Below are 13,564 nucleotides of genomic sequence, written 5' to 3'. Positions count from 1 at the left end.
TTTGAAACCTAGAGTGAATATAATCTGGTCCAGACAAAGACGGCACGGAGGACATGTTAAATGTAAATGATCTCTGTAAATGAGAGCTTTTCTGTCCTCTGATTACACTGATGACATACTACATCTCACCATCATTAGGCTACTTGTGTTGGCCTGATCATTTCTTCATAAACACACTCTTGAGAAAAGATGAACACACTGAAATTTAAAATTTAAAATCGTCCTCATAACCAACAACACACACTTGTTGCTGCACTTTGCAGTTGCAGTTTATTTCAAAACAAAAATTAAAAACAAAAAAGCAGATGATGTGTTTATAATAAATGCATTGTCTGTTGGTTTATTTTGTTAATTTTAGTTGGCTTAGGTGACATTCATCCTAGTACTATATCAATTTGAATAGAAAATGTAAATCAACCCCAGGCTGCACTTTCAGCTGAATTTGGTGCCATTTCAGAATAAAAAATAAATTTGTACGGCCACTAGATGGAGCCAGCGGTGCAGCGTATCAGATATAAACAGCCTTGTCCTCTTTAAAGGACAAACAAAAAAGAATTCTGCATTTGCTCCACAGGCACTACACCGTTATTATATTTTGTGTAGCTACAGATAGTTACGGCTCCCCTGGACCTATTTATTGCATATTTCAGGCTATTACTGCCGTATTTGCAATACACAATGAATGTCCATTTGTGTGATAGCCTATCTATTGTTAAAAACTGGTGTGATGATCCATGTGTTATACAGATTTTCTATGAAAAGATTTCATCCATGAGATGAATTCCATGCATTTACCACGACTCCTGAAACCCTGGAAACGTATATCACAGGAAGGTTTTTTGACGTTCGGAAAAAGGTGCATAGCCCCGCCAGCTTTCAGTTACGGCCAGGCCCACTTTGGTAGCCCCGCCCACTCCACAGTTACAGCCCCGCTCACTATCCTGTTATAGCTCCGCCCACTTCCCGTGCAAGCCCCACCCACTTTTCAACACAACCCCGCCCACTAAACCCGTTATAGCGGCCACTTTCCATTACCCCGCCCACTTTCCGTTATAGCCCCACCCACTTCCACGTTATAACCCCGCCTGCTTTCCGTCATAGTCCCGCCCAATTTACAAAGGGTTAGTAAATAATCCATAATTAGTATTATTGGTAGTAATAGAGGGCACCAAAATAAAGATTTTGCTGAGGGCCACATGGAGGCTTGGGCCGGCCCTGGTTAGCAGCATTAACGTTGTATAATGTCATTTCACTCACAAAACGCTGAACCACAGGTTAGCATTTAGCACTGAAATTAGTTAGCAAAGTTATGTCACTTAAGTCTTTTATAATATGGCGTTAACATGCTAACAATTGCAATTGCATATTACTATTATTATTGTTATATTGGTGCTATTATACACTCTTAACAAGGGTTAAGTTGCCATGAAAAACCTTATTACAATAAATCAATACTTGGAGCAGCAATGACAGGTTTCTTTAATATTGCAGTTATAATGTTTGTAAATTCCTAATTACGGTAACACTATAATAAGTAGGCCTACACACTATTAAGCATTGGTTAAGCATTAAATACTGAATTCATCATTTATAACACATTAATACTCATTAGTATGTAGTTTATAAACACAGTTAAAATGTTTTACTCATCATTGATTAGCAATAACTGCAAGCACACAGAGTATTTATAAACTACATACTAATGAGTATTCATCCGTTATGAATTAAGATTAATGCTTGACTAATTAAGCATTAGTTAAGTGTGTAAAGTTTTACCCTACTTACTGCTTCATAAATAGATTTTGGTCCAAATACATCCAAACTGTCCTTTTCCTCAGTTAGTCAGAGGAGACAACCTGGCAACCTGGGAGTTGGTCTTACTAAAAGCTCCTAGGTATTCTTAGCATCAGTAAACACTTAACCAATTATTAATAAAGTCATTATTTACAACTTTAACATAAGCCGCATTATTAGAAAACAAAACCATTATTCCTCGATCTAAGTTATGTAAGATGTTACTCTCTTGCCCAGTCTGAAATCATTTCAGTTCTAGAGTTCAGTCTGAGTAAAGAATGCTGTAGATACATCTGTGATCAGCCTAGGAATTGAAATTGTTTATTTTTCACATTGTTTAATAAAACAGCAATAATTATTTTTTGCAAACTGGATATAAACCTTGATACAATTTGACATGCCAGGTAGTTTGACACTGTGGATAATAGCAGTAGTACAATAGTGGTCATGAAATAGTATTTATGGACAGAACATATTTTACATTGTTCAGTTGTTATGTGAATTTTAGTAGATATCAGCAATTAAAAAAAACTGTTCCTCCAACTTCAAGAAAAAGACAAAAAGGAAGAAATGCGGCTTCAACAGCAGGGTGTGAAACAAACCAGGAATGACACTGAGAACAACACACTGTACCTGCACTGTATCTCTGACAACAAAATGGCAGTTATAGAAGAAATGTTAACTCATGCCAGCTAAATGTGTGTCAGTGCACACACACGGGGACATGCATGAGCACAGAACATTCATGAAAAATACTTTTCCTTTCAAATATGCTTTAGCTTCAACATGAAGGCTGCAGCAACACATGATCAGCAGTTTATAGTCAGTTGTCTTTGCAATTCATGTATCGTAAGTAGTCGGAGAAGACCATCCAAAGATGTCTTACAAGAAACACAGTTTTTTTGGTGACAGCATTGCAAGTGATGATCGTAATCAACAGCAATAGATTTGTGGCAAGATGAGATGATGTCTTTAGTCTTTCACCTTTAGAAGCACCTCTCAACACACTGTTCGTTGGATCCTGCCCTGTCCTCAAATCAAAGTGCAGTGTTTTGTCCTCAGATGCTCCCACTTTAAACTCAAAGGGAACGAGTGCAGCGGCTCTCATTCTATTTCAGTCTCCGTATCCTTTGGTGGTGGGGACTGAATTGAAACCAGCTGTGCCTCTCTGGTCCCCTCTGGAGTCTGCCACAGGGAGCTCAGCTGGGCAGCAGCCACGTCTCCACAAAGTCCCACTGCTTCCACAGGACGAACAGCAGCAAAGTCAGCAGGACGGTGGCGGCCACGCGGGCTCGGGTCTTCATCAGAGGGGTGATGAAGTTGGCCAAAGTGGAGACGAAGACCAGCAGCACGGCCATCAGCGCCAGGATGACGTTGATGAGCTTCCCCAGCAGAGCGCGAGCGTTGGCGTTCTCCACTCCTTCCAGCTGGACCACCTGCTGCTGCTGCTGCTGCAGCTCCAGCTTGGTGATGCGGGTCAGGCACGACTCTACGGCCTCCTGGAAGCACCCACACACACACACACACAACCAGAGTAACCACACCATCAGATTGAGTTCCTCAATAGATACACTGTTACACACTTAATATAATTCAATAAAATGTAATAAATAATAACGTCATTGGTGACTTTTTTTTTACTCTATTTATTTACTTTTTAAACTTTATCTCTTATCCAGTCAAGAGAATCTAACAATCCAGAGAAATACTTAAAGGGATAGTTCACCCAAAATTCAAATTTCACTCATTATCTACTCACCCTCATGTCAACTAAGAGCTGTGAGAATTTTCAGAGTCCTCCGTTCCTTCTCTGAGTTACGGGGGGGTCCGCGCAGCAGTATTTGGCCATAATGGTTGTCAATGGATACCAACTTTCTTTGTCCAAAAAGACACACCAAAAGACATCCAAATACCTCCATACTGCTCGTCTGTAATGTCCCTCTTGTATTGAAGCCCCGACATGAGAAATTGTTCCGAAAGTATATATTTTAAGCTTGTTTGTAGCGGAAGCTCCCAGTGTCTTGGTTCACTGCTCTTCCTGGTGGAACAATTTCTCATGTTGGGGCTTCAATACAAGAGGGACATTACAGACGAGCAGTATGGAGGTATTTAGATGTTTTTTGGTGTGTCTTTTTGGACGAAGAAAGTTGGTATCCATTGACAACCATTATATGGACAAATACTGCTGCGCGGACCCCCCCGTAACTCAGAGAAGGCACGGAGGACTCTGAAAATTCTCACAGCTCTTAGTCGACATGAGGGTTTTGGCAAATCTGCCCATTGCCATAATCCCTATAGTTTTAGGAGTTAATTTAGGGGTTCGTTACCTTTAATTGTCGGTGCAAGCTGTTTCTTTTTCAAACTCATCAAATGCACAATCCAACACAACAACAACAACTCCAAAAAATCTGTCGTGGACAAGTTGTGACCTGCACATTCATCACACTATGAAATAATAATCTAATGTTATGAGATGAGAGTTGTTTTCAAGGCAAATGCGTAACCAGAACTATATTCCAGACATGGATACTTGGTAGAGTGATTTAAAAAGTGCAAGTAGTTCAGAGTATTTGCTTTGTGTGTCGTAATGTTACATAATTATACGTTATTATCTCATAGCGTAGTGAATGTGCAGGTCACAACTTGTCCACCAGAGAGTTTTGGAGTTGTTGGATTGTGTATTTGATGAGTTTGATGAGGGAAACCGAGAAATACCATTAGCCTCCGTAGCATAAACTGAGCAGTTTGTATCTCTGCCTAGCTGCGGCTTGCACCGACAATTACTGCTATGAATATAGGGATTATGGCAATGGGTGAATTTGCCAAAATGTTGAAATATCCCTTTAAGCCAGGCTGTCAAGGTCTATATATGACTTGATGGCCCTTGTAAACAGCATAAACAATCCTATAGGTACAAAATGTGGGTGTGTACTGGTTATTGGTGGAGTTTGGGTACAATGACACAACAATTGTCATTGTTACAAGTGTAAAAAGATGGTAAACATTGTCTTGGATAAAAGAAACAGCAGACGTTTACCTGGATGTCTCTGGCCCTCTCATATGACTGGTAGGCCACTTTTTCTTCCATACTGGCGAGCTCTTGTTTAAGGTTGGTCATCTCATTCTGGTGCAGTTCTGTTAAGTCATTCAGCTGCTCCTCAAGTCGCTCGTACCTGAGTTTACAGAGCAAAACCAACGTAAGAAGTTTATAAGAATGACAAATGTTGTGCAGGGAATTATGGGAAACTTTGGCTCTTGAATCACGTCAGAAGTCACATATTGCCAGTATAATCCAGGGCTCCAGACTGGCCCTAAAATTTGAGACAGCGCAAGTACATTTTTCTACCTGCGCATGTGCAACTAGTAAATTGGCTGTTTGTTTTTTAACACTGGTGAAACATGGAAGGGGCGACTCAAAGAATCTGCAATCTGCCATTACAGGTGTCAGGCCAATGTGTGTGAGGATCATGAATGAAGAGAAAATGTGAATATTTGCTTTGATTTACGGCAATTTACAGCGCCCTTAAATTTCCTGTTTGCACCCCACACATTATTGTAGCAACACTGCAGTTGAAGTTTATTCTGCATGTCCTGCTGGATTAAATACAGAACACCAAGTGTGTGTATCAATCCACATCTGAAAATAGTTCCAAACCAATGCACCATTGTCTAATGTTTAAAGAACATCAACTAAAACTGAGAGATGGAGCAATGTGTTCTACTCCAACTACAGGTACACTTAAACAGTTTCTGTATCCTGGGGGATACAGACATTTGGCAGGCTGTGGGGGGGGGGGGGGGATGGGGATGCGTTACCCACACTTGTTAATGGCTCCATTTTCGATAAATATATCGTTTTGTCTCTATCGTTATTTTGTTATTATTAGTGGTGGTGGAAATGCTGGGCGAGCCGACCAGCGTTTCTTTTCTTTCGGCTTCATGGCGAGTCATGAGAATAACGCCACCGAATCGTCGTTTATGGTCATAACTACGACGGTATCTGATCGTCTTCGAACCTCTGACTTTAATTCTTGATGAATGAAAACATGAGTTTGTCTTGCGCCGGTCAAAGAATTTCACATTGCGCGCGGAGGCTCATAAATGTAGTGTGAGAATGCTTCACTTTTCCAAAACTCCTCGTTGTCCCTTTAATATCATGAGAAAGTCTTAAGGGGGAATGGGTCAAGTGCCCAGGTCATGTGACTTTATGGCAGCATTCAAAACTAAATTGATACTTTTATGTCAAACTCCAAAATGGCCGCCTACGTGGACAGAGACACTGGACATAAGGAAAGTGTTTTTGTTTTTCTTGTTAATTACATTTTGGGGGGATTTGTTTTTGAAATTATTGTTCTTTAAGGATAATTTTATGTATTCTAGTTGAAAAATAATGAATTACATTAACATAACTTTGATAAACAGGCTTTGAAAGTCTGTATCCTGGGGGATACGTTGTCCAGACAGGGGTATATAAACTGGCATAATCACTCTCAGATATACGTATGTTTGGAAGCCTAAACTCTACAGATAATCAATAATATAAAGGTGTTAAAAGTTGAATATGCAGTATTACTAGAATACCACCATCTATTGAGCAACACAGGCAACAAATAATTAGAAAAGGGAGCGAACAACAGTAAAAGAGGGAGGATGTTCAGGTAATGATTAGAGTAAAAACATGCCAGCTAGCCTGATCCTCCAGTCAGTGCCCCTGACCAAAGGCACTGGCTCATAATCTGGAGTTGGTCCCCGGGCGCTGCACCGTGGCTGCCCACTGCTCCTCAGGGATGGGTTAAATGCAGAGAAAGAATTTCACTGTACTAGCTGTATATGTGACAAATAAAGTACCTTTACCTTTACCTTTCGTATAGTGAATTCTTATGTAAAAGATCCAGTGATAGATACAGCATCTGTCTGCAACAAAACATGATGTGTTGTGGGGTGGTGTTTAACTCAGTGTTGAGGCTATAGTCCTAATTGCAGGCGACCCCGGTTTGAATCCCATGCCGAGCGGTCCTATCCTCCACACACACACTCGCATACACACAGAGCCACAGAGAGTGGCTAATTAATTGCTTATAATATGTTTTAAAAGTTCATAAATGAAATATTTGATAAATTGGTAAATGGCAAATGTATACCCTAAACAGGCAATGTATCTTGGGAGATAGGGCCTACAAACTCTAAAATGAAAAATATAGGTCATATTTTGAAAAAAAAATCATGAAATTGTGTTATTATACCCTAGAAACATTAGAAAATAGCATTTTTTTTATTTTTCCAAAATTTTTTATATGCTTGCCCATTTAACCCGAGGTCATCACTGCTTTACAGCTGGATGGAGAGTGGCTGCCAGTGTCCCAGGGTTTCTACCTTGGGTCCGTGCCTATGTTCCCACAGCCCTATGTTCCCTCTGGACTCTCTCTACCTATCTGGACTCTATCTATCTGGCCTGTCTAGCCTCTACCTGGTCTTTTTACTAAACTTAACCAACTCCTTTCTTCATTGCCTAAACCCAACCAATGGTGGGACCAACGGGCTGTGGGAACATAGGGCCTAATTTTCAGTGACAACAAAAGTTAGAAATGTGGGAACATAGGGCTGAGGGAACATAGGGCTGTGGGAACATAGGAATGACCCCTCTACCTGTATCTCTCTTCTTGCAGGCACTGTGTCATGTAGGAATAGTCACTCTGCAGCTGGCCCTTCATGTCCTCGATGGCGTCCTCCATGTGTGCCTGGCTGGCTTTGATCTCCTGCAGACCTTCAAGTAAGGAGTCCCATGAGCCATGCATGTGATGGTGGTGATGGTGGTGCCCGTCCAGCCTCGGACTCCCCATTGTTGGCCCTAATATTCCCCCTCCTCCCCCGGCTCCACCAGAATTACTGCCTGCTCCAGACCCAGAAGAGGCGCTGGAGCACTCGTCGTCACTGCCGTACTTTGGGCTGGAGACCAGAGTGGCGCTTCCACTGAGCGCACGAGGCGTGGGCGCGTCCTCGGAGTGGCCCCCGACTCCGTCCTCGAGCGTGTCCTTAAGGTGAGCGATGTTATCTGCGCTGCCAAACTTGTTCCTGATAAGGCTGGCGAACTCTCTGGGCTTGGAGACCACAGCTGTGTGAGTGAGGGCAGACACGCCGCCTTTGACTCCTTCAACTACTCCACCTCCAAAACCACTTATCCCAGCACGGACGTTGGCTCCCACATCCTTTAATCCTTGCTGCATATCCCGCAGGACATCCTTAGGCTGCCGGGCCGGTCCATTCTGTAGAGAGGGAAGAGAGATGAGGAAGCAGAGAAGTGGAGGATCTCAAAGGTAGGAGAGAGGTGACTAGGTTTAAGAGACAGAGCGGTAGGAGGATGAGGACAACAGGTCCTGTAGAGAGTTAGGTGAGACACAGGGTGATGCATTGGTTTATACAGGTGTTAGGAGCTGAGAAGCATCAGTCTATATTTGGAAATAATTGTCCTCGCAAATATAGAGCACTTGTATGTGTCAAACACAAGATGATTAAACAGTCACAGTAGCTCATTAAAGGGATAGTTCACCCAAAATTCAAATTTCACTCATTATCTACTCACCCTCATGTCGACTAAGAGCTGTGAGTCCTCCGTCCCTTCTCTGAGTTACGGGGGGGTCCGCGCAGCAATATTTGTCCATATAATGGTTGTAAATGGGGCTCACTTTTCTTCGTCCATAAAGACACACCAAAAAACATCCGAATACCTCCATACTGCTTGTCTGTAATGTCCCTCTTGTATTGAAGCCCCAACATGAGAAATTGTTCCGAAAAAAATTAAATAAGTCTATGTTTTAAGCTTGTTTGTAGTGGAAGCTCCCAGTGTCTCAGTTCACTGCTCTTCCTGTGTCAGGCGGAACAATTTCTCATGTCGGGGCTTCAATACTAGAGGGACATTACAGACGAGCACCATGGAGGAAGGCATGGAGGACTCTGAAAATTCTCACAGCTCTTAAGGGGGACACATAAAGATTTTAGAAATGTCAACCGATTTTTTATCTGAGAGACCCCACACATAAAGATAAAAAATCTGTGATTGAACAGTTTTGATCGTATTGTGTGTGGTGTGCTGCGATATTCCAAACACAGCACACCACACACATTAAGATTTTTCAGAATCTTGACCCTCCGGTCAGAAAACTCAGAAAACGGTCGGCAGCGATACCAGGGGTGTTGTTGTAGCTACTCTTTTGGGTCTATTTCCGGAATGGACAATAAGAGCGTCAATTTTGTTTTTAATGAAAGCGGGACACTTCAGCCTTTACAACGATCCCATCTGTGTGTGTCTGTGTGTCTGTGGCTCTGGACGCCGAGCAGTCAAGCGGCTGTCCAATAGGGACTCGTGCGCTGTCACATGACGACTGTTGCCGGCTACGAGCGCTACCGTCTTTGCTATCGGCTATCAGGAAACCTCCCGTGTATGCGTGAATGTCTGTGTGAACCTCATGTAATGCCAGGGCTGCACCGTGGCTCTCTGTGAGGTTGCCGGTGTTGTGCGGAGCAGCATGCAGAGCTCGGCAAGCAGGTGCTTCTCCGCACAACACCGGCTTTCCACACACAAGATGACTTTTGATTGAAACGGCCACGGTTGTCGGGCCGACAATCATAATTTTGAACATGTTTAATACTTACGATTATCGGTGCCGAACGTTTTCCGAGCCGATTGTCGGGGGAATTTTGACTCTTAACACACCACACACTACAAGAGAATCTTATAAAATAATCTTAAGAGCTTAAGATAATCGGGCGATGTCTGTCCGTGGTCGGAAGGGGGAAAATCGGGGCAAAATCAGCCCGATTATCTTTATGTGTGTGTGGCAGGCTTAAGTCGACATGAGGGTGAGTAGATTATGAGTGAAATTTGAATTTTGGGTGAACTATCCCTTTAACTACACACTTTCTCACTTACTTGTTCTATCTCCTTTAGCTTCTTATGATAGTGCTCTAGTTTCTTGTGCAAGTGTGCGATGGTCTGTGCTGACTTCTGATTCTTCTTCTCAAAGACCTGCTTGATCCTGGACGCCTGCTGTTTGTCAGCGTTGTGGGCCAACTTCAGGTACTCTGCAACGTTGTCGTCTCGGGCCTCCTGCTCCACGCGGATCTGCTCGGTGACCTTCAGGATCTTCTGCTGCAGGTGCTCCAGAGCTGCTCGCGTGCGCTGTGGCTCCCCGGCCGTCGAACCCTCAGCTCCCCCAGCCATGACCCCAGACGCTGCCCCCGCTCCCTCCACGCTAATGTTACTGTCAGAACCTCCATGGTTGGTGGTGGAGGGTATGCATAGAGTTGCCACCTCACTCTTGTCCAGCTGAAGGGAGAAGAGAGGACAGGGAGCAGTCACCAAATGTGGAAAAAGCAACATGATTTTTCTCAAATAGAACGTGCATTATCTGTACTGAAGACGTGCACACAGACGGAGCTGTATGGAACTGAAAACAAGTGGAGTGGGATGTTATCAATGATGCCAGAACAGGCAAACTCCTCTGTAATAACTAACTTTCCAGAAATTGTACTATGTATAGAACAGGCTGTAAACTAAAGAGTTATTATTTAATACCGTAATCATATCCCTGGAGTTTCCTGATAGGACCTACATAACTTGAACTAATACTGCACAGAAGTGCTGTTGCAATTTATTTGTTTCCACTCACTTTTGGACACAAAAATGTGACATTTTCCAATAGATGAATATTCAGTTCAATATATAAGTTTCCGTTATCAACCAAACATTTACTTTGATGATAGGTGGAGCTTCTTCTTTCAAAGGAATGGATAAAACTGTCTGATGATGATAACAAATCAAAAATCACTGTGTACATAAAAAGACCATATGATATGAGAGATGTTGCAGTCACTTGTACCAGTTACAGATGAGGTGGTGGCATCAGAGAGTAGGCTACACACAAAGGCCACCATGCATTAATTAGATTATAGATAATTAGTGCACAGATGCAGGAACTCAGCTTCATTATGCAGCACCTCTCCTATGAAGATTCATTATGGGGAGTAAAAGTGAAAACAAGCTGCATGATGCATTAAAGGGATAGTTCACCCAAAAATCAAATTTTACTCATTATCTACTCACCCTCATGTCAACTAAGAGCTGTGAGAATTTTCAGAGTCCTCCGTTCCTTCTCTGAGTTACGGGGGGGTCCGCGCAGCAGTATTTGTCTATATAATGGTTGTCAATGGATACCAACTTTCTTCGTCCAAAAAGACACACCAAAAAACATCCAAATACCTCCATACTGCTCGTCTGTAATGTCCCTCTTGTATTGAAGCCCCAACATGAGAAATTGTTCCGAAAAAAAATAAAATAAGTCTATATTTTAAGCTTGTTTGTAGCGGAAGCTCCCAGTGTCTCAGTTCACTGCTCTTCCACTAACCGGTGGAACAATTTCTCATGTTAGGGCTTCAATACAAGAGGGACATTACAGACGAGCAGTATGGAGGTATTTGGATGTTTTTTGGTGTGTCTCTTTGGACGAAGAAAGTTGGTATCCATTCACAACCATTATATGGACAAATACTGCTGCACGGACCCCCCTGTAACTCAGAGAAGGCACGGAGGACTCTGAAAATTCTCACAGCTCTTAGTCGACATGAGGGTGGGTAGATAATGAGTGAAATTTGAATTTTGAACTATCCCTTTAATTAGATTATAGATAATTAGTCTACTTCCAACCCAGCACACATGCAGGAACTCAGCTTCATTATGCAGCACCTCTCCTATGAATTCATTATGGGGAGTAAAAGTGAAAACAAGCTGCATCATGCATTAAGACAATGGTGGTGTGTAGCAATGAGACAGTTATGATGAGGAAATGTTGGCCTCTGTCTGACTCTGGCATCAACCTGTATGTATCTACCTTTTGTCTTATGGCACACTGTTGTGATCATTGATCCGCGGTGGGGATTCCCTGTCGGTGCTGTGTGTGTCTGCGTGGCCCGGCAGATGGCGGGGCTGTTAATGACCCTCTGCCTGACGTCAAAACACTGTAATCAGAACCTGCAAACACGAGCTCAGGCGACCACATGACACCGAACATCTCACTGCGCTGCTCTCATTTCTCTGGACGGGACAGGGGGGCGCGGATTGATTTGTGTTTTTATTTGCGTGACAGTGTGAAATGAGCACAAGCTCCCTGTCCTATAATAAATCATCCAGAGCGAAGCGAAGCGAGGCAGGCGGTGTGGGTGCGTGCGTGCATGCGCGCGCATTTAGTATGTTACAATCACATTGTAACGGCAAGGAAAATCAGATGAGTGCTGCAGTCCCCGGTGGTTAATCATGATTTCCTGATCCTCTCAGAGAAAGTGGGCTGATTCAGGAGGAGGGGGTGCACGGTCCACACACACACACACACACACACACACACACACACACACACACACACACACACACACACACACACACACACACACAGGCTACCTACGATACAACAAAAACAACACAGCGATGGCTGCGCTGATGCTCCGCTCTATTACCGTGTTATTTCGCTGCAAAGTTCACAGCTCCTGGAGGCTGGGAGGAGAGATGTGAGGTGGTGAGGATGAGGATGAGGAGGATGGATATGGCAGATGTCTGTGGCGTTAAAAAAAAAAAAAAAAAAAAAGCCCAAAGAGGACAAGTGTGTCTTCTCCACTCGGCAGGAGACACACTGTGCACACCAGACACAAGCCGATGGATGTCACGAACACATGAGGATGAAACACAAGCAGCACAGCGAAAAATTAAATCAGAAACGTTACCATACTGCTTTAATCCAATTTTTGCAGTGCCATTGCAAGTCTGTGTTCGAGGCCCATCTTCCTCCTCCTCCCTCCTCCTCCCTCCTCCTCCTCCTCCACCTCCTCCCCCTGTGCTCGCCAAGGAGGAGACTCCCTCCTCAAATAGGCTAGCTCTCCTCTCCCCCCAGCCGTCGTCTGGCTGACTGACTATCACCTCTCTGCTCCCTAATTCTCCATTGTTAATGCCATTGATATCTGCAGCCTCCCACTCCCTCTCCCTCTCCCTCCCTCTAACGCTCTGATCCCTCTCTCTCTCTCTCTCTCTCTCTCTCTCTCTCTCTCTCTCTCTCTCCTTTGTGTCATATGCTCCCCCGCCTCCCTCCGTTGCTCTCTCTCTCAGTCAGTCTAAATGCAAATACTGCCCTATAATGGATGGGAGCTGAGGGACAGATGATGGAGTGAAATGGTGGTGGGGTGGTGTGTGTGTGTGTGTGTGTGTGTGTGTGTGTGTGTGTGTGTGTGTGTGTGTGTGTGTGTGTGTGGTGGGTAGGGGAGGGGGGGGGCAGATGAGCGCAGGCGTACAGGTGCCAACCTCCATGCTGCAGAGGAGAGAGAGCCACTGTGCACTACATGCATGGACCTCAACTTCCACCAAGTGCTGGTGTCACTACTAACATCTTTAAAATAAACCAGTCATACTTTTCAGTAGGTAAGTAGGAGCAACACGTCCTCCTCCATGGGCAGGCTGTTGGGGAAATCTGATGGAGGGAAAAGTGTTGCTTCATAAAATGCAAAACACTCTTTAAAGTGAAAGAACTTCCCCTGCACACAAATGACTGTTGCATATCCTTAATGGAATCCATTATGGTACTGATGATTAAAACTGATGCAGCTGTGTGATAAAAAGCATTGCACTGTTGGGAGTTTGTTCATATAGAGTCTAGACTTAAAGCAGAAGTAAGCGATCCGGTGGTTTTGGCTAACTTCCTGTCAGCAGTCCCCGCCCTCGTCCCTACATTCACAC

General features: G+C 43.6%; 1 protein-coding gene across 1 annotated transcript; it reads right to left on the bottom strand.

Moving 5' to 3' along the window:
- Positions 1 to 2,093: 2,093 nt before the first annotated feature.
- Positions 2,094 to 12,636, bottom strand: tmcc2 (transmembrane and coiled-coil domain family 2). The gene is made up of 5 exons (XM_085777103.1): positions 12,562 to 12,636; positions 9,722 to 10,117; positions 7,441 to 8,057; positions 4,832 to 4,967; positions 2,094 to 3,293 (listed from the first exon to the last, which is right to left on the bottom strand). The coding sequence occupies exons 1-5, from the start codon at positions 12,562 to 12,564 to the stop codon at positions 2,994 to 2,996; spliced, it is 1,452 nt and encodes a 483-aa protein (XP_085633229.1). The 5' UTR covers positions 12,565 to 12,636; the 3' UTR covers positions 2,094 to 2,993.
- Between the last annotated feature and the right edge of the window lie 928 nt (positions 12,637 to 13,564).

The sequence above is a fragment of the Trachurus japonicus genome, chromosome 5, assembly GCF_045865225.1.
Source record: "Trachurus japonicus isolate A0001 chromosome 5, Traja_1.0".
NCBI lineage: Eukaryota > Metazoa > Chordata > Actinopteri > Carangiformes > Carangidae > Trachurus > Trachurus japonicus.
This window is presented reverse-complemented; position numbering and strand designations above follow the sequence as displayed.

Bases quoted from the DNA above. Each gene is read 5' to 3' on its own strand.
- tmcc2 (XM_085777103.1), bottom strand. The intron at 8,058-9,721 runs GTAAGTGAGAAA...CCCTCTCTACAG, and splicing joins AGCTAAAGGAGATAGAACAA to AATGGACCGGCCCGGCAGCC. The intron at 4,968-7,440 runs GTAGAGGGGTCA...CTGTAAACTCAG, and splicing joins CTGCAAGAAGAGAGATACAG to GTACGAGCGACTTGAGGAGC.